This window comes from Clupea harengus, chromosome 12 (genome assembly GCF_900700415.2).
Source record: "Clupea harengus chromosome 12, Ch_v2.0.2, whole genome shotgun sequence".
Lineage (NCBI taxonomy): Eukaryota > Metazoa > Chordata > Actinopteri > Clupeiformes > Clupeidae > Clupea > Clupea harengus.
Window position 1 is genome coordinate 12327228 of NC_045163.1, and position 20559 is coordinate 12347786.

The following is a 20559-nucleotide window of genomic DNA, read 5'->3' on the forward strand; positions in this document are numbered from 1 at the left end:
AGAGATTGTAAATCTGTCTGCATGTCTACGTGAGGCCCTGACATATCTCAGCGGCCCGTTCTCTCCAGCAGCGCGCATTCAAATGGGCATCTAAACCTCGTCGGTTTGATGCAGTTTGAGTCAACAAGGGGTTTATTACAAACATGTGGGCCTTGGCTTGAATGAATTAGTGTCTGAGCCCAGATTATGTGGTACATTTGATTCTGTCTGCTAACCAGGTCGTAGAGATTTGGGCTACGGAGACACAGAGTGCAGGTGGAGTGGGAACCAACACCACGAACAAACATGAAAAGAAAAAATAATAAAGAGGGCGAATTCCTCTAATCCGCTCTCTGCTTGTTGTGGAACAGTGATGACTCAGGAAGGCGTGACTTAGTGGCTGGAGGGGGGCTGCTTCAGTCCTTCAGGCTCCGCTGACATTTGGTCCATTCGGCCCTCTGGCTACAGCCTTCCAGTCAAAGGGAGAGGGGTCTCTCTCTCTCTCTCTCTTTCTCTCTCTCTCTCGTGAATTAATCTGGGCAATCGGTCAGAGAAATCCTGAGGTAGAAGGAATAAGCTGTCACTCGATTATTGCGTTTTTTTGCAAGGTTGTAACTATTTTATCACCCCCTACGAGCATGGATGTGGTTGTTATGAAGCTCCTCTGCCTGATACTGGAGTATGTTGGGGAACAGGAGACTCTTTGATCCGTACTCAGTTGTTCAGGCAAAGTCCCTTTTACCTCAGGGTTTACCTCAATAAGTTTAGGAACAATTTTTTTCAATTTCTTACCTTGGAACTGAACAACTTAGTGATAGATCTTCCTCAACTGCAGCAGAGATATTGGCCTTAAAGATATTTACCGTGAGTTCAATATAAACAAAGTCACTTTAGTTTATGTTCAAATGTTAGCACCTTAACAAATTGTATGTCCTTGAGGCCTACTTAATATGATGAAATCAGTTTTGTCGTTTTTGGAACGCTTTCAAAACTGCAAAGTTTACAACCGAACTACTGGGGAAACAAAGCAGTGGTTCCTAGTCCTATATTTGATTGATATGTCCAGGTATGCATAGACAGTATGTGCTAACACCAGCACCACTACCACTGGAAGATGTGATATGCATATTTTGGGGACAACCTTCAGTCAATCTTACTCATTAGTGGTTGTCCTCAATTATGCATAGACAGAATTTCTATAACACTTTTCTGGCTTGACAAGCTCTGACAAAGGCTAATGACCAAAAGCTTAGCTTGTAGTTTGAGAGTGCCAGAGAAAAGATCTTTGTATTACTTTGAGTCTCTAGCCGTGGAACATTTTCATTATATACCTTACCAAATAATTATATTCTATTACTGCATACTACATTTTGTGAGATTAAAAGTGCCCGTAATTGTGCATGTATTATATTTCAAGTGCATGGTTGGAATCTCAAGTCTCAGTTAGATAATCAGGTACTGAGACACTACATTCAAAAAGGTTTCATTATAAATAAACCATTTTAATATATCTTAGTTGTTCTTGCCAGCAAACTGAACGACTTGAAAGCCACAAAGCTAAAATAATGAAAAACAACATGTCTTTGTTCACCCAAGCACAAAAGAAAAATGAAGCGTGGACCTTTAAAATGATACCAAGAACACAGCAAATGTTGGGCGGTAGCCAGTACCTTAACATTATTATCAGATATTGCCAGAAAAACAAAAACAAACAAATAAACAAAATAAAACAATGACAAAAAAGCTCCCCCCTCAAGAAACAAAGATACAATCGTCAAAGTAATTCACACCCTTACAAAATACTGCTGACAAAACACAATCTGTTTCTTTGTATAAATTAGAAAAAGTATATTTTCAGAGTCTGTGTCCTCCAAGGGGACTTTTAAAGCACATTTGTGGTACTTTTCAGTACATAATTATTATTCATATTATTATTTTAGCATCATTGCTGCTTGTCGTCTCAAACATTATTATTAACATTATTACCGCCATTATCTCTGTGGGTGTTTAATGTCTTAGGATGAAGAGCACTTCAATGGGACGGCCAGCCCAACAAGGCTCGATTGCACATTCACTGGCTGAGGCCTTGTGATGGGAAATGCACTCCTGAGGATGTGAAAGAATCTCCAGACGGTGACATTGATGAATGACCCCCCCCCCCCCCATCCCACTTCCCTCCCCAAACCAGTTACATCACAGTCTTGTTCACAAGCTCTGAAGCACAAGCAAGTCGACAGGCCTGTGCAAACCAATGTCCTTTGGAAGACGCTATAGGGAACTGACTCACAGTCCAAACAAAGAACAATAAAGAATAAGAAAGGGGTGACAAAGGTATTAAGGGGGACAGCAAAATTGCACCGAAAATTACAGAACGTACCTTTGAATTCACTAGTCTCAGCATGACAGTGTGCAGACACGTACACACTGGCAACGAGCTGCACAGTCCTCGCAAACCCGCGCACACTCACACGCTCATACAAATGGTCCTTCTCTCTCCTCTCTCATTCATGCAGAACTGAGGTAAACTCTTTATGACAGTGATGGAGAGCCTGACTATCAAGAGGAAGTTCTGTTGTAGCCCACGCCCAGATGCTTCTCCAGCCACAGCTCCGCTAGCTGCATGGTGGAGGCGTACGTGCTCGCCTTTGACCCGAGGCACATTTTGTATTGCTTGGGCTCCAGGTTCGTGTCACAGTGGACCGGGTGGTACACGTGGACGATGCCTGGCTCCTGGCTGCGGAAGGCCTTGAGGCCTGAGTTGATCACCTTGGTGAAGAGGTCCACGTCCTCCAGGCCCCAGCCCTGGATGGAGGTGTCAAAGCCCCCGGCCATCTGCAGGTCACTTTTGAAAATGCAGGTGATACCGAAGCCGTAGTCCCTCCAGAAGCCGCTCTTCTTGGTGAAGACAAAGTTGCTGTCCTCCGGCGGGCTTCCGGCGTAGACAATCTTGGGGTCATACTGGCTGAAGACGACAGGGAAGTAGGCCTGGCTTCCCTGGATGGCATTGTCTCTGCAGCGCTGAAGGGCGTCAGTGTTGAAGACCAGGTCCACGTCGCAGAAGAACAGCAGGCTGTTGTTGCTCAGCAAGGAGGATCCCAATTCCAGAGCCAGACCTCGGGAAAAGTCTCCCGTCATGGGGATGACTGAGAGGTCTCCTTTGGGGTACTTGTTGTGGTATTCCTTGATCAGATCCAGGTGCTTCTCCCGGTCCTGGTTGCTGTCGTTGTCAACGAGGATGACCGTCAGTTTGACGTTCTGGCTGGGCAGCAGGCACGTCCTCTCAAAGTTGTCCATGAAGCGCACAAAGGTGTCGTAGCGCCCTGTTAGGGGCACCAGGATGTGGACCTTGTGCTGGTTCCGCTCGCGCATCTCTTTGGTGGAGTCGGGCAGCTGGAAGGGCGAGAAGATCTTGAGCGAGTTGGAGAGGAAGGAGAAGGACTGCGACTCGGTGTTGATGGCGTCCACTAGCTCGGTCACGTCCAGCTCCTCCGCCTCAGTGAAGAACGGCCGGCTGAAGGATTGCTGCAGGTAGGCGTGCCGCCGCACGGGCACCGTCACCTTGCGGCCCTTGTGTTTCTTGTAGAGCAGCAGCAGGTCCAGGATGTACTCGGCGCCGTGCAGCGGGTCCACCCTCCGGTAGCCGTACTGGATCTCCTTGAAGTCGATGACCCGTCCGCGGGCCTTGGAGTTCTCGTTGATCATCTCCATCACCTGCATGACCGTGTCCTCCAGGGCGGTGCGGAGGAGGTTCCCCAAGCCCTGCCGTGGCATCTGCTTCTCCCCGGTGGCATACAGGTGCCGACCGGTCAGGAAGTCCCATTCGATGACGTTGTTGCGCTCCACCGGCTGGTACCGGGTATAGGAAGGCGGCGCCCCCAGCTGTTGGTCCTCCCACTGCACTTCCGTGTTTCCCAGCTTGCTCATGGTGATGCCCTCGCGGTGCAGCTGGATGGTGCGGTAGCGCAGCTGGGAGATCTGCCGGCTGAGCATGTAGCTGTGGAGCCGGTACTGGTAGGCGGGCCGCTTGTTGGGATGCAACGTGATGGCGTTGTGGATCTTGCTGTTGTGCAGCTCCTGGATGAAGCCCTTCTTGTTGTGCTCATAGTTCTCGTAGAACAGCTGCTGCATCTGTGGACACAGCGAGAGAGAAGAGAACAGGGATGTTTAATAATTGAAGCGTTGGCCGATTAAAACCAACAGCTCAGAATAATGCACTTGTTGTCAGTGTGATAATAGTAAAATTGACCTTCACTTCAAAGGGGGTATGGGAGCCAAGTAAAAAAAATGGTTTAAGGCATCAAGAGGCTACTGCAAAGTTAGCATATTCCCTTCTACTGCCCTAATGTACGAGTTTAATAGCCTTTTGCCATCTGCTGTTTCAAATACTGGACAAAACCGTGGCTAAGTGGAGAATGCATCAGTGGATTCATGGCAACCACTTTTTTTTTATAGATATAGCAGATCTATTCTGAGGCTGTCGAGCACCAATGAGAGTTCATCACCCAAGAGACCTGTTAAGATGTAGCACGGCCCAAAAAAGAAAAAAAACTACTAATTGCGTGCAGTTAAGGTAATTGTGAAGAAAGGGAGTGGGAGGCAGTACTGAAGCAGCCCTTGTTTTTGGAGAGAGAAATTAATTCCCTTAGATATTTAGCCCTTGTTTAAATGATTTAAATTTAGTACAATAACACATTGCTTCTTTCAGAGCCTACGTCAAATTAATCAAAAGAAAATATGACAAAAAAAAAACCCTGGAAGAACATCAAGAGTTATTGTGTTATTCTTATGAGGCGAGCAAGGAGACAAACAATGGCAATTAACCTGCGCTCATGTCCTCTTTGTGTTGCGCACATTTTCCATCCAAGGCAAGCAGAGGATTTGTGTCTCATCCAAACAAGGTTTGACATTTTAGACAAAGCAATACAATTCTGTACACAATGAACTGGCTTTTGACTAAAGACTTCATTTTGATAAACAAAAGAGTCAAGGCGAGGCGAGAGAGAGAGAGAGAGAGGTGAGCAAGAGAGAGAGGGTGATAGATAGAGGGAGTGTGTGAGTTACTGTGTAGCGGGGACAGCGAGAAAGAAACAGAGAGAGCAAAAGAGAAGGAGAGCGAGAAAGAAAGAGAGATAAGGGGGAGAGAAAGCGAGAGGGAACAGTAATGTTATTGGCATCCTTACGAGATGTTTACAAGAGCGCGCTTCACTGGCTCAGTGTTTGGGCGATGGGGGCCCCTCCACTGAGTCATTGTCTCCCTCTGCCCTCTGTCTTGACAGGCCTAATTGAGCTGTTAATTAGACCTGGCTGATAACTGCTTATCTGCGGCTCAACCCGTGTTTGAAAATTTGACATTCACAGCTGAGAAGGGTTGTGAAGAGGCAACCCCTTGTCTCATTCCTCGCGAGCTCCACATGCAAATGTAATCATTCGAGAAAGAAAGTCAATTTAATGGAGCCTCGGCTGAGGGCATCTTTGAGAGAGCTCGTTTAGCCCCCGCACTGTCCAGGTGCACCATATGCATATCATAACTCCATATTCAGATTCTATTATGAGGTGGCCAAAAGCTTTCTTTTTAATTAGCTGCCGTTAAACTTCAATGCCGGTCTATTAAAACTTTTGCAGCTTCGCATTTTAAAATGGGCCTGGACGGAGGTTTCTGGCAGACAGAGAGGGGACAACCAAATCAAACGTTTAGCAAAGTGGAAACATGTGTTCCACCGTTGAGTCTTGGCGCAGGACTTGCTGTTCCTCCCATGATGTAACGCGCAATACTTTTTTCTTAAAACCACAGACTTTGGACTTTCAGCAAAAGCAAGTGACAAATGCTTTAAAGTGACACCAACAAGTTAAAGATAAACAAGATAAAGACAACAAGGCTCTGCTGATCCCACACAAAGACAATAATCCCCCCAATTAAGTGTTTCAGGTGAGTGTTTCATACCGCTGACTTTGTGAAATGATTTTCCCTTATCCCCATCCTTGTTAGTTTTTATCCGCCTACTGTATATGGCTGTAGCCAAAGTGCTGAAGTATCCTTAATTGTTCTATAAATGTCACCTTTTGGAACTGAAAATTGACTCATAATACAAGCATTGAATGTTAAAAGCCTTGTTTTTGCAAATTTGCCATACATTAGTCGCAGGCTTTTTTCCAGCAATTTTGATGACGAGTGCAAAAAAGTACAATGCAAATCAAGTCAATGCACATGTATGATCATTATAGCAGAGATCACAAAGCATGTATATATATCGAAATAGATTGGACCAATCACGATTCAACAATTAACAGTACAAACAGAGTACATTTCTGACTGAAAATGCAAAAAAGACAAGACAACTGCTGTCAAGTAGGACTGCTGTCAGCATCACTGCTGTCAAATCCTGTCTGTGTCATGTATGCCCACACGGGCAGAGATGCAGGCCAGAAAACAGGTCTCTGCTGCTATGCTCCTCAGTATGCAGTCTCTCCCTCTCCTCCCCCCTCTTTCTCTTGTGTTCCCCTCTTTTCTCTCTCATCCATGCAGGTGCTGTGCTTTGAGCCGTCTGCTCCTGTGGGTGAGGTCATGTCACAGACGCCTCTTGGCTGTAGGGGGAGTTGCTCATTTTCACACCGGTGTTCCAGACATTACCAAGCACATTCCTGTGGGACCGAGCCGTACGGCGTGTCCAGGTCCGTCACCGCACTCTCCAGTCCCCTTGCCAGATGAGCTGTTTTCCCTGAACAACCTCCATCTTTAATTAATTTAGCCTCAGAACAATAAACCAGTTAATCAGACAGTTAAAAAAAAACAAAAAAAAAACAGAAAGTAGTTGAGAGGTGAAGTGGAAAAGAAACATCTGTAGCCTTAACAAAAATGGAGGAGGGTCTACAATTACTTTGGGTGAAAGGAACGTGTCCCTGAGCTTTCACTGAACATTTCAAACTTAGTGTGAGAACAAAATACGTCACTAACTTTCTTTTTTTTTTAAATACTTTCCGTCGACCCAATCTCATGCATAATACATTTATAAGCACTCAGTAAACACGAGCGCCACAGCTTTATTCACTGGTAATCAAGATTTACTGCATATTTATGGCATCATTATGTACAATAAATGTCAATCGTTGCCTACGTTTTTATTACACATCTGAATCTCGCTTTCCTTTGTTTTAAACTCCTCGATACGAAATGAAATCAAAGTTTCCATCCCCTGGAGGGAAACAGAACCTCCGGAGGATGGAACAGTTGCGGTCCGTTCGCCGCATAACCAACGTAACTTCATGGAAATCTCCCTGACAACGTCTCTCTCACTCTCTCTCGCTCTCTCTCTCTCTCTCTCTCACTCTCACTCTCACACTCTCTCTCTCTCTCTCTCTCTCTCTCTGTCTGTGGCGGCCTCCTTAACTGAACCCAGAGAACCACCTCAGTCATTAGGAGCACATGATCAGGAGTCGTTTTAAAGAGGGGGATGGGGAGTGTCTGTGGAGTGGATGAGGCTGTGCTCGTGTTCGGACACAAAGGCTTCACTGTTGAGAGCCCCTTTCTGCAAGTCCTCCTTTCGTACACCTACGCCGTCTAAAGAACACGACAACCTGATCTGCTAGACCTTCGGTGGCCAGTCAGCTGACGGCCGCTCGCTCACGATTACCACGGGAACATGCAAACGGTATTATGGGACATTAGACATGCTCGAGAACACATGTTTAAAATGAGCACACAGAGATACGCATTTGTGTCACTTTACTGTATATCACAGACGACTGAGAACAATGTTAACAGCTGTTTAAAACAACGTTCCCGGATGCTTACTGATCAAATGACATGCTGTCAAACATGTCAAGGAGAAACATGTTTTCTCTACAATCAGCCATATTCTGACGAAAGAGGAAAAGCTGACAATATCCTTCAGCATAAAGATATCCTGGACACACTCCAAAAAATCAGCTCACGGCTCAGACAAATACCCACTTTACTTGAATGATCAATATCCTTTGCTCTCCAAGTCTTGAGAGCGCTCACGCTGAGAGAGAGAGTTGATACTCCAGATATTTCCCACACTACAGATAAGGGAACAGAAAAACTCCTCTACAAAAACCGACCCTAATGGAGAGCCTATCTAGACCAGCTGCTGCCAAAACACATGATACATGTGTTTACTTCTTTACTCCTTCACAACACACACACACACACACACACACACATACACTGGCATTATTCATTCATCTCAAACAAAAATACCCTTCTTTCTGTTTCTCCGTCTATCATCATGAATAGCTACAGCTTTCAGTTGAGCTCTAAAAGTAGCCAATTATTGACTGGGGATCATGGGATCCAGTGGAAACATCAATACTAGCTTTGTGCTGTACACGCAGGGGGCTTCTCCGGTCATCTAACCAACCTGAACAGACATCCATAGTCTCACCGCCACCTACAGTCTCGTCCACCACCTTGTAATGTCATTCATATAGGCAGCTGGGGCTGAGTGATGAGTAGTGTGGCGTCTCTCCCCCCTGTGGCTATGACATCGGATGGATGGCCGACAGCCAACAACTCCCAGCAAAATGCTGTCGTACAATGTGAGAACTGCTTTGCTTTGCGAGTCTTTTGTGCATCCGCTCTCAACGAGAGTGGGATGGTAGGTGTGTGTGTGTGTGTGCACGCCAGCACCTGCGGAAGCTCAGAGGCAATTGGCTCTTTGTTTTAGCAGAGCTGTGGCGTATTGGGGGATATTAACACTAGCCATTTGAAGGACTGCAAGCGTTAATCTGGAGGAAGAGTTGGGACTCGTTTTTGTGTCGGCATCCTTTTGTCCCGCCCGCCTCTGAGGCTCGGAAACATATGGCGGCTGCTGAGATGACAGGAACGCAGCGGGCACAATCACAGCAACATCAATTATGCTTCCACCCTCTCTGTTCTTTTTTTCCCCTTCCCTAACTCTTCTTTTTGTCACCAGCGCACCAAATTAGATGTGGCAAACAGACTATGGAAGTACAACAGGACGATGGCATGATTTTGATGAATAATTGAAGCCGTCAGCACTCTTCAGTGCCTTTGCCTTGGTCTATGACTGTCTGAGAGCTTGCTGTTGATGTGTGTGAGTGTGTGTGTGTGTGTGTGTGTGTGTGTGTGTGTGTGTGTGTGTGTGTGTGTGTGTGTGTGTGTGAGTGTGTGTGTGTGTGTGTGTGTGTGTGGTGATGTTGGGGCTGTTGCTATAACACAGGCTCCACTGGGGGCATTCTCAATAATATCAATGAATGGCCAGATAATTCAAAAGAGACAGTTCATTGTTCATTTCCATCAAAGCACAGCTTTCAAGCCATTGTATCGTGGTTTCCTCCTTAGATTAGGGTTAGCTGTAGTTCAGCAACGGAGGCCTTTTCAAGTGTGACCATATAGATGAGAAAGACTCAGATCAAAGAATGAAATACAGAGCTGAGTTGTTATGCTCATAAATTATTCTGCCATGGGCTACTATCTACTGTAATGCATTATATAGACATTCACATGCTGATATATGAAGCTTTATATTAGATATGCACACGCTAAGAACACAAATTGATTATCCACATCAGATATCCAAAGGATTATGGGAAACATACTCTAAAAATAACAACTGAAAATACACATTAAATGTAAATATGAAACACCATTTTATGTTGTTATCATGCTTGTATTCACAATGGGGCTTAGGGGCAGTGATTTCTCTGTAATGAAATAACAATGTGTGGGATTGACTGGGCACATTTGGAGAATGAAGAAGGCATATTATGTCAACGTTACAAAATCCTCAAACATTTAGTGTTTAAGAGACCCTCAGCTGAACTAAAATGAACTCCTCTTTCAAGAGGTGAAAGTGGTGCTCAGTTGCCAAATTGAATGTTGATGGCTTCATTCATGAGTACATCCCAGGTGGTCAAATTGCATCTTTTGTGGCATCTGCATACCCAGACTAGATGCACCTTGATGCAAACCATCTCTGACACACCTCAATTTTCACTGTTATTCATCCGAAATCAATCTCAGATCATCCGTCTAGAGTAGGCTGCGTAGGCCTCAGTGTGGGCTGTGTTGTATGTTTTTGTGCTAATTTTACCTACAAACTAACAAGCATCTGGTGCCCCATTTTCTCGGTCATCGCTTCAGTGATGGCTTATATCACCATTCAGTCTGTTGTGAAGTGGGGCTGGAGACATCAGACAGTGATACGTTCATTCAGATAGTGATACATCAGCTTGGTGACACAATGTCAGTTCGAATTAGAGAAGTATGACCAGTCGCAATCATTTCTGAACATACTTTGTACAGACCGTCACGGTTTGAGCACTTGAAATTGCAGTGCCTGATGAGTCGTTGATAGGATATAGCCTCTCAGTCCACCTGACTGCCATTTTGTGGCATTTCTGGATTTTGAACAGAAAGAACCAAGTACAAATGTCTCACCAGTCCAAAGCCCTACTTCACCACCACCTGAGAGAAAAGATTGGCTACCCATCGCGAATGGTTCAGCAACATTTGGTCAGCTAGCAGTGACGGGTGATTTCACTCATTGCTAAGCAGCACCCTGCCGCAGCGTGTTTAGGCTGACGCTGGCTGAGTCTGCGAGCGGGTGGGAGGTAGTGAAGCATGGAGCGAGAATTAAAGCTGCTCTTCGATGCACTCGCCTGCGGTTGCCTGTGGGACATGGGCTTAGCGAAGGCGCTTGAATTCATTTTCAGACATAGTGGGCCTTTGAAGGTTTAGCCCCGTGGAGAGTGCCTGGGCTCCCGGCCTCGCTACTGCATCTGGGGGTTTGGGGAGCTGGAGAAACGAGGTTTGGGGGGGGGGGGGGGGGTTGGGGGTTTACGTGCTTGGTTTGGCTTGAGTTGTTGTGTTGTGTTGTCATGTGTTGGATGTCATGTGTTGGGGGCTTAAATTGAGTTCCCGAAAGTGTTTTGCGTTGCGTCCGCCTTGCAAGTGTGTCGCACATCAACTGCATCCCTTTTACCGCAGAGAGGAAAGGCGGGGGAGGGAGAGGGAGGGCGAGAGAGGGTACTTGAGTGCTTAGTAAGATAGCGCACAAGGAAAAACTGAAATGCCACAAGCCATCCAAGCAGCGTCAGTACGCTTCAACACAAAGGCCTGAGAGCAATGTTCGGGCCGCCTCGGATTTCACAGTGTGCAGGGAAACTTCCAAGGGAAGCCACGTCGAAGCCTCTCGCTCCTGGTTGTTTACTCGCAAGGCTCTGAGTGTGTGTGCATTTCACAGGAACAAATCAAATGGGCAATTAAAGCGCTGCACAATGCAGTAGAAAGCCTGGGAAGATGGAAGGGAAAAGGGAGCGCTGCTGCTCGTGGTGTTACATTAGCCTGCTAATGCCATCATTCGGGGGTCTGAAGCTTCCCCTTTTGGGTACACAGACACAAAGGTCTGCCAGGAAAAACTAAAACTTTTAGAGGCTAGGAGCTTACAGTGAAATATTTCTTTTAAGTATGGTAGTACACTTCTATATAACACAGTAGGCCCAACGCATTCAGTATTCATACACTACTAGAGGCTAGAATATTTCTCTCAGCTCCAGTCTGATGTGATATGCTATCTTTACTCCCTGGCATTTGTCTGCAGTCTGCTGGTGGTTCTAATTCCATATTTCCACTCCAGTAATTAACTATTAATCTCAGGATTCAATGATTAATAATTGATCGTGAAATTTTAATTAACAGCATTTACCCCATCAGAATGATGATGTACTGCAAATCTCATTGAATCTCTACTCCCCCCCCATCCCCATCCCTATCCCCGATGTACAGGATAAATAATTTGACCCAGCCAAAAAATAAAGTCATGCAAGCTTTAATTAGCCACTACGGCTGGAACAACACAAAGCCAACAATGAGGAAGCAGCTCTCGTCAAAGTTATGCAAGGACACCCAAACACACTCGGCACCCTACCGTTGATTGTAATAAGGGCCGACGTGGGAGAAGTGGTGTCCCATGTCCTCTAAGCTCAATACCGTGTGATTAATGTTGAGGCAGATTGGAAAGTGCTCTTCAGCAGCCTATTAGCAGCCGATAAGCCCCACAGCTATATTGCGGCTCGCCGGAGGATGCACCTCTGAACTTTGCACCCCCTCCAAACCGTATCACCCATCCTTTCCTCAATCCAGCCCTAATGCCGTGTCTTACTGTGGCAAACAGTGGGTACAGTAATGACTATGGCACAACGAGAGGCTCACAACAAGCCTCTGAGCTGCTTTGAAGCACAGTCATGTGATTAGCCCCCAACCCTTGGGATCATTAGTCTCCCACAATGAGAGAGGAAGCCATTGTTTCGCACACATCACAACCATAAGTGTGGCAAGTAGTGAAAGAGCATTAGTTAGCTTTCACCGTTACTGGTAATCCTTATGGTTGCACATAGTACAAGAGCGACTGTACTTAAGAGACGACCACTCCAAGGCGACTACACTGCCTGTCCTATGAGAGATGTCACCTGTGTGTCACCATAGTAACAGCATGAGGCACTAGTGCTGCTGTGTGTGAGAGTGTTCATCACTGCGAATGACTGATTTCAGTTGCTGGATGACCATGACATGCGTGAGCATGAAGCGGCCATGGTGGTGTAACAACAATGCCAGGTCACTGCCCTTGGGAGGCAGAGTGCTGCTGGATACCTGTCAACAGGAGGATACTCATGATCCTACCATTCTCTCTCTCCCTCACTCACTCTCTTCATTTCCTCTCCTTATCTTGCTCTGTGGCTGTCTTACATACTCCAGGGTTGCCAAGTCTCACATGTTTGGACTGAGACACGCTTTTATGTCCTGTCTCCCGCTAGCATGACATAAAATCCATCGACTTCAATGCATCTCATGGCAAAAAACACGTGTTTAGGTCAATCTTTGTCAATCTCACTGAATCTCATGGCAAATCATCATTGGAAGTTGCCAACTCCTCTACACTCCTGTCTGAGTTTGTGTAGGCTGACTATATCATTTTTTATTTTATTTTGACAGATTTCTTACTATGACTACTACCATGCATCACTGTCAGTGGAATGTGGAAAGAAAACTACTGGAGAGTGTTGGCGTGAGAGTGTGAGCTGTGTATATCTCCACTTAATGGGGGAGTGTGTGTGTGTGTGTGTGTGTGTGTGTGTGTGTGTGTGTGTGTGAGGGGGGGGGGGCAGAGTTGAGCAGCTCCAGGGAGTTGACTGAAATCTTGTAATTAGCAGCTGATTAACACTGGGGAAATCACAGGTGATTTGAGGAGAAAATATGCACGCCAGGGTCTATAATTAAGTCATTAGGAGCAAAGGTGGGATGAGGAAGTACCAGAAGGCCTTCAGGTGTTGAGAATGGAGTCCATATGCAGCAGACACCTCCAAGGATGACTTACCCAGGTGTTTGTTCTTTAGAAAATTGGGAATATTTCAAAAATAATAAGAATGAAATGAGAAGAGAAAAATGAGGCAGTACTTCCTAAACAAAATTAGATGATATTAAAGGTTGCGCTGTTGTGCGGATGGTTTTAGTATTAAGGGGTGGAAACGTCAAGTTATATTGTTCCACTCGGGGCGCTCTCCAACCATGAATAATTAACAATGCATAAAAAGATGACACCGAAGGCCAAGCGCAGCCACAAAACATACACAGCAGTGAAGGCAGGAGAAATGGATTACTTAATTAATGCAACCTCACCCAATGTTACACCAGCGGAGAGGGAGAACAAAACAAAAAAGAAAAAAAAGTTACCCGAAAGTTTCCTGACTCCATGAACTCTCACTCAGAATGTTTTATCTTTTGAGAACACTATGGGGATTTGGGTATTATACTTTTAGTATGGAAGTGTTTTGGTAAGGAGGGAGAGAGAGAGAGAGAGAGAGAGATGCAGAAAGAGCAACAGACCGCTAGAGAGAGGGAGATAGAGAGACAGAGGGGGAAAAGACCCAAACATAGAGAAAGGGAGAGGCATGTAGGAAGGGAAACAGACGAGGACAGACAGCGGCAGAAACAGGGACACACAAAACACATACATATGCAAAGAGAGGGAGAAAGGGAGAGAAGGAGCAGAGCTAGCAAGCTTTTCAACCACAGGGTGTGTGGCTAAAGCCCAGACGCATCTCCAGCCAGTGCTTCTGTGGGCTTACTCAGCCCCTTTGTGTGTTTGTGTGTGTGTGTGTGTGTGTGTGTGTGTGAGTGAGAGAGAGAGAGAAAGAGACAGTGTGTGTGTGTGTGTGTGTGTGTGTGTGTGTGTGTGTGAGAGAGAGAGAGAGAGAGAAAGTGTGTGTGTGTGTGTGTGTGTGTGTGTGTGTGTGTGTGTGTGTGTGTGAAAGCTAGCATTGCACCAATCTCCTCGGGGACAGTTTCTTTTTTTCCTCTGTGCGTATAAATCACCAAGAAAGGGTCGAGTGACTCTGCAATTTGCAGTGAAACCGGGCAGGTTTGCATTTAGTAGCAAACACAGAGAGAGAGAGAGAGAGAGAGAGAGAGAGAGGGAGGGAGGAAGGGAGAGGAAGGGTCTGGAGCTGCTTGCCTTTAGGGTGGAGCAGCCGAGCACTGACTCCTACGGAATGCTAAGAGATTCAGGCTGGGACAAGGTGCGGCGCGGCAGGGCAGAGCAAGAATGCCAGATTGCCCTCGGAGTCTTGGAGTGACGAACACTGGGAGTTCAAACTTCACCTGCCTCACAGTGCTTCCGCATCACAAAACAAGGGAATACACGGCAGGATGCAAAAAAAAAAAAAAGAGTGGCAAATCTATCACAGCTGAAATCATTGCTGCATGGGAGATACTCCGCCTGACAACAGAACTGATGGAGGGAAAACGGACGGTGACAACTTCATTTCAGAAAATAAATTAGCAGTAGGTTGTGTGTGTGTGTGTGAAAGAGTGAGTGTGTAGGGTGGATCAGTGTGTGAATGAGCATTTTTTCCTTCTGAGGCATCTGCACTTGATAGAGAGAGAAAATCTCTTCTGCATGGCAGACTCTGGGGTAAATTGAATGAATGCTGCTGCTGACCAGATTTCATTTCACACCTCCAGGCATGGGAACAGCAGAATAAGAGCAGCGAGACAGAGGAAGAGCGAGGGAGAGAGAGAGAGAGAGAGAGAGATAGAGAGGGAGACACTGTGTTTAGACAACCAGGAGCTCTAGCTGCAGGCCCAGCAAACAGGAGCTTACACACAACTAATGTGATAAGAAGGGGTAGAAACGGCATTTTCACAGGCCCACGAGATAATCTCTATGTCAAACTTACCATATTATACCATATATAGGAGAATGTGCCCTTCAGCTTGTATGCTGCTATTATTAACATAACTACACACGTCTGTGACTATTATCTTCTGGTATTCAAACTAATAATAACAAAAATGCTTATGTCGTGCTAAATGACAAAATTTCACCGAAGTGAACAGAAACTAAATGAGTTCTGACAGAGGTCCTGGTTTAACATGCTGTTCTACCCTCTTCGCCGACTCTGAGTGGGCTGGCTCTGTTATCCGCGGGCCCTGCTGGGCCCAAACAGCCCAGTGGGAGGTAATTGCTCCCCTGCTCGCAGAGAATAATCAGCCCAGTGGTATTCAGATGACATTTACATGTGCCTTTTTCCTCAAGGCCTTCAAAGTACTAATCAGATGGAGTGGACTAATGAGGGGAAAGCCTCGATGTAGATTACACACACAGAAAATTCACCGTCCAGGACTGCGTTTTTTACCCTGAAGGCTTTGTTCAGCAACTACTGTGGAAAGTAAGAGAGAGAGAGAGAGAGAGAGAAAGAGTGTTAAAAATGATAGTCTCTCTATCATTCGACGATGGTAGGTCACCAACGCTTTCTGTAAAACTCATCCGAGCTGGTCTTCACATGGTGGGGAACTGATGTGATTCTGTCCACCACGGATGCAACATTGTACCAGAGGCTAAGAGGGCATGTTGCTGCCCACGACGAATGGCTTTGTGGACCATCAATACAGGCCACTGAGGAGCAGCAAGCAAATCAATACCGGTAGCACGACATTCAAGTCAGTGCACGGCTGTTAATTACACAGAGATGATGGGGTTGTTTGATCTATGAGGTGCTAGATTCCAGTGAGCCAGGTGTCTTTTGTGAACACGGGTGAAGAGGCTTGGTAACTTTTAATCTCTTCCCAGCAGTCTCGTAAATATTGACATGCCGATGATAGACAAAAAATAAAAAGACAGCTTTCATATCTGACCTTGACAAAATGTGCCCGAAATGAATTGAAACGTCTTCAGAGCAGAGCACTAGGATTCTAAAGGAGACATCTCCGACTAAATCTCAATATTCCACCCCTCAAATCCTACCCAAGGTCAGCCTCTTCTCGGGCACACTGAATCCATCAAAGATGTAACAGGCAGGCAGACGGTTTTAGTCAGGACAGTCTGTGTGCAGAAATCAGACCTACTGTACATATGTGGTACCCGTCCACGACTGATTACAAGTATGGAGCGGAGCCTCCTGCTCGGGCATCCATTACGCCAATACATCAACTGCATAGGCCAAACGGATCAAGATTTGCACACAACTTCTCTCAATAAGTGTTTTTGTCAGTCATTAAACACAGGGGACACACTACGGGTACAGTCAATTCTGGTGGTCAATTCTCTCATACATCTGTGCAGATATCAGACATAAAATGTCCGTGGTCCGTAATTACAAGTTTGTAGAGGAGCTTCCTGTATAGGGTGTTTTTTTTTCAATACGCCAATACCCTGCCTGTATGTCTTTGTGCGCAGGGGCAGTGGTGGCTTCTGCTTCTGTCACTGTCTTTTTCTTTTTTTTTGCACAAGCTTCAAGCTAAATGATTAAACATCTGAGGACGACTTTGATCTCTTGATATGGAGCTGTTGAAACCCCCCTCCCCCTCCCCATCACTCTCTCTCTCTCTCTCTCTCTCTCTCTTCCACCCACCCTTCTAATTCTTATTCAGGCCGCTTGCGAGCTCATAAGCATGATCGGCCTGGCGTTTTTCTTGAAATCCCCCCCAGTTTTATAAGTATGTTTATTTATTTAACTATCTATCCGTTTTGCTTATGGATATCAGCATGCCTGCCTGCACAGTTCGCCTTTGAATTCCCATGATTGCGTTGGAGGGGCTGGATGGGGGAGCTGGTATCACATCAAAGTGGCGGCACATTCGCCTTTCAGGCTTAACGGCGCGCGCGAGAGAAAGGCTGCCTTTGAGCAGGAGGAACTAGGGAAAAGAGGAAGAGAGAGTGATAGAGAGAGATAGAGAGAGAGAGGAAAAGGAGGGAAGTGAGGCAGTGTTAGGAAAAGAGGTGGCGAGGGAGAATAATACCCAGGAAGAAAAGAGAGATCATGAGAGCAAGGTCGACTCTTCAGCAGGCCCCAGTGCCAGTGATGGTGCTGCTGATGCTGCGGTACCCCCTCCAGCTATGCCCACCCCCCCCCTCGCTGTCTCCACGCTTCAGCAAGACATCCTGCCAGCATGGTGCGCTTATTAAATCCTACTGAGAAGCGGAACACTACACAAGCCTCTCAATAATACACACCAAATGCCGCTAGTATTCTCTTTGGCATTGGCCATGACCTGTTACACACTTCAACAGGGCATCCTGTCATCGTAATACAGTTACAGTCGGCCTGGATAATGACTTGGTGAAGGTCAGGCACCAAAATACACTAGGTAGACACACTTGGTTTTTGACACACTACTTTGTACATGGTGCCATGTCCAGTGCAAGAGGGCAAAGAAACTCTCCATTTGACTTTTTAATGTAAAAATGCTTGTGTGTAAGAAAAGGGATGGTTTTAATCAAGGTATTGCAACGATATTTTATATGCCGAGCATGTTCACACTCACACACACTCACATATACTTACACAAACATTCACACTCACACACACTCACATATACTTACACAAACATTCACACACACACTCACATATACAAACATTCACACAAACACTCACACATACTTACACACACAGACACACACATACTTACAAACCCATTCACACACACACACAGCACCCGTCTTTCTCTGTATTCCTCACACAGCACACCACAGCCTCTGCGACTACGACTCCACTATCTCAAAGTTCCCACGATGAGGGCCGGTGTGCAGCCATCACTTACGTACGCAGCTGTCTGCTCCCTCAGCGCTCCCATCGGCTCCCCAGCCAGGCGTGGAGCTCCGATTTGCCAAGGTGACAGAGGCGCTCTGCACCGCACCGCACCACACCGCACTGCAGACAGTCAGTCAGTCAGTCAGTCAGTCACGGAGGCGGTAGTGACTAATCGGATGCATCCAGGAAGCACCTTGAGGGATTATGGAATCCGTGGGTGTTGTGTTTGCATTGTGACGAGCCAGCATCTGGACCAGACAGCTTAATGTCCGTGGCCATACAGCGTTACATTAGGAAATAGGCATGGCAGAAGACTAGTGGATATGACATCATGAGAGGACAAATAAAAAATGATGAAAGATTCTTTAATATTCTGCTGATCCTGACCTGACAGGGAAGCTATTACACGACTGCTGAAGGGGTCCACTTCCGATGGCCAAGATCATTACCTGAGAGCGCAGGCCTCTCTTCTCTCTCTGACATTACCTGATATTGAGGTTATGGCCTTTAACTACTGATATTACCTAGGCATTCTGCTTTTCATCCTGCAAATGCATTCCATGTATTCTGCCTAGCAGTCAGAGACCTGGCATAGCGTACCTGTCTCATCCGTCTGAGTGTGTAGGGAACAGAACTTATATTCATAAAAGGGGGAGTGGAAGTTGTGATTGAAACTCAGCCAGTAACCTTCTCAGTTGGCTTCAGTTCAGCGCGGGATGTTTCTGCGAATAGTGCAATTATTGTAAAAGGATGCTGTTCACCCCGTCAGCTCGATTGTTTTTAAGCGGAGGGGAAAATTGCTCGTGTCAGAGCTATGGAACAGGTAGAAAATGTGTTTGCTTGACACGGGGAATCTAAAACGCGTGGCCACTGCGGGCTAAATCGGGAGGGAGGTCCGCAGACCGTGCCAGGGAATGGGACAGGGGGCACTGTTGGCTGCCGTCACGGAACAACACCCCTGGCCCTTTTCATCGCCACGGCGACCAGTCACAACAGTTCCTCACACGCGCAGCGAGCCGCCACATTCTCAGCCGTCTCCGTGTGACCAAAACGGAGCACCCTGCTGCCCAGGCTAAACTGTGTGTGTGTGTGTGGGTGTGTGTGTGTTACTGAATGAATGTAGGAGTGTATGTGGGTTGGCTATATGTGTATATGTCTGTGTGTGAGTGTGTGTTTATATATGTGCTTGTGCATGTCTGCCTGCCTGAATGAGTATGTATGTGTGTCTGTATGTTTGCCTAAAGAGTATGTGTGTATGTGTGTGTGTGAGAGAGAAAGAGAGAGAGAGAGAGAGAGAGAGTGTGTGTGTGGTGTTAGTAAGTGAGGAATGTGAAGCTGAACTGTCTCTGAGCACACAGGCCAAGCAGAAGTCTCTCATGGTTACCAGCCGAGAGCACAGGGGTGGACAGACAGACAGACAGACCAGCCGACCGCTGCAGAGCAGGCAACGGCATGAAACTCGAGCAGTGGTGCGTCACAAATTCAATTAGCTATGAATTTAACAAGCTGATGAGGCAGCTAACACTGGCCGCTGTTCATTTATTAGGCCTGTCAATTACTTTACGCGTTATAGACGCCGATAACGCACGGAGGGATAAAACAAGCGACAACTTTTTAATCACATTTACATTTCCGCCTCCCGACAGCCAAAAAAGACTGGGCTGCCTGGGAGTTTTTAAAGTTACTGAAAAGACTTCAAGCCTTCTGCTTGAATCACACACTAATCTACAGGCAGCATCTACACGAACTAAATTACTTTTGATGACAGAAATAATTTCACTTTCCACAATATCACAGCAGGAATACGCTGGTAGATACAAAAAGCTATTTTTCCTGTTGTTTATTAGGCATAGAATGGCGACACGAACCTTCATTAAACTTAATTGCCGATATAACCTTTTAAATGAAACACCGCTGGTCTTAGATCGTGAGTTGGAACAACAGCACTACTATCTTCCTCCTGCTGGACCCTGCCTCTTTGAAGGTTTTCGCAACTTAACGGGCCCATTGACAGCTCGCCCTTGGGCTCGCAGGATGACGTTCAGCAGGCTCTTTGATACAACAGGGCTCCTCTTCATTGGTCTCTCCCCAAAACTACCAACTGCAATTAATGGGCCCCTGGTATGTGGGGATGGGGCCACCTGATCCCAAGGAAAATCAAGAATGCCGTCAGTGTCAGTCACACATAGGTAGAGCACTCATTGGCTCTGGCCGCCTCACCCACGCGCCTTCCTGACTAAAAAGCCGCTTCAGCATTATAAAACTACAAACGCTTCTAGTGTGGATCGCTAATTCATTTAATATTTTTCAAGTAGGCTTTGAATGTGTGTGAAGGTGTGAAATCCTTCCAGTATTGTCTTTAAAATAAAGAAATTATAATGAACAAAAACTGAGCGCGGCGCTGGGAGGTCAGCTATGACCAGGGCGTCACTTCACATTCCGGAGCAGGGCCAGGTCACCTGCTTTGGGGGGTGGTGAGGGGGCAGAGCCTACTTCCCGCGGGCAGGCGGC

At 46.3% G+C, this 20559-nt stretch overlaps 1 protein-coding gene across 1 annotated transcript in view; it reads right to left on the minus strand.

Moving 5' to 3' along the window:
* Nucleotides 1–1456: 1456 nt before the first annotated feature.
* The window catches only part of chsy3 (chondroitin sulfate synthase 3), a 90812-nt gene continuing 71709 nt past the window's right edge, over nucleotides 1457–20559 (minus strand). Inside the window, exon 3 of the mRNA XM_012814800.2 lies at nucleotides 1457–4107. Within this exon, the coding sequence (XP_012670254.2) occupies nucleotides 2536–4107 (1572 nt within the window). The 3' untranslated portion in view covers nucleotides 1457–2535. The remainder of the gene's footprint in view (nucleotides 4108–20559) is intronic.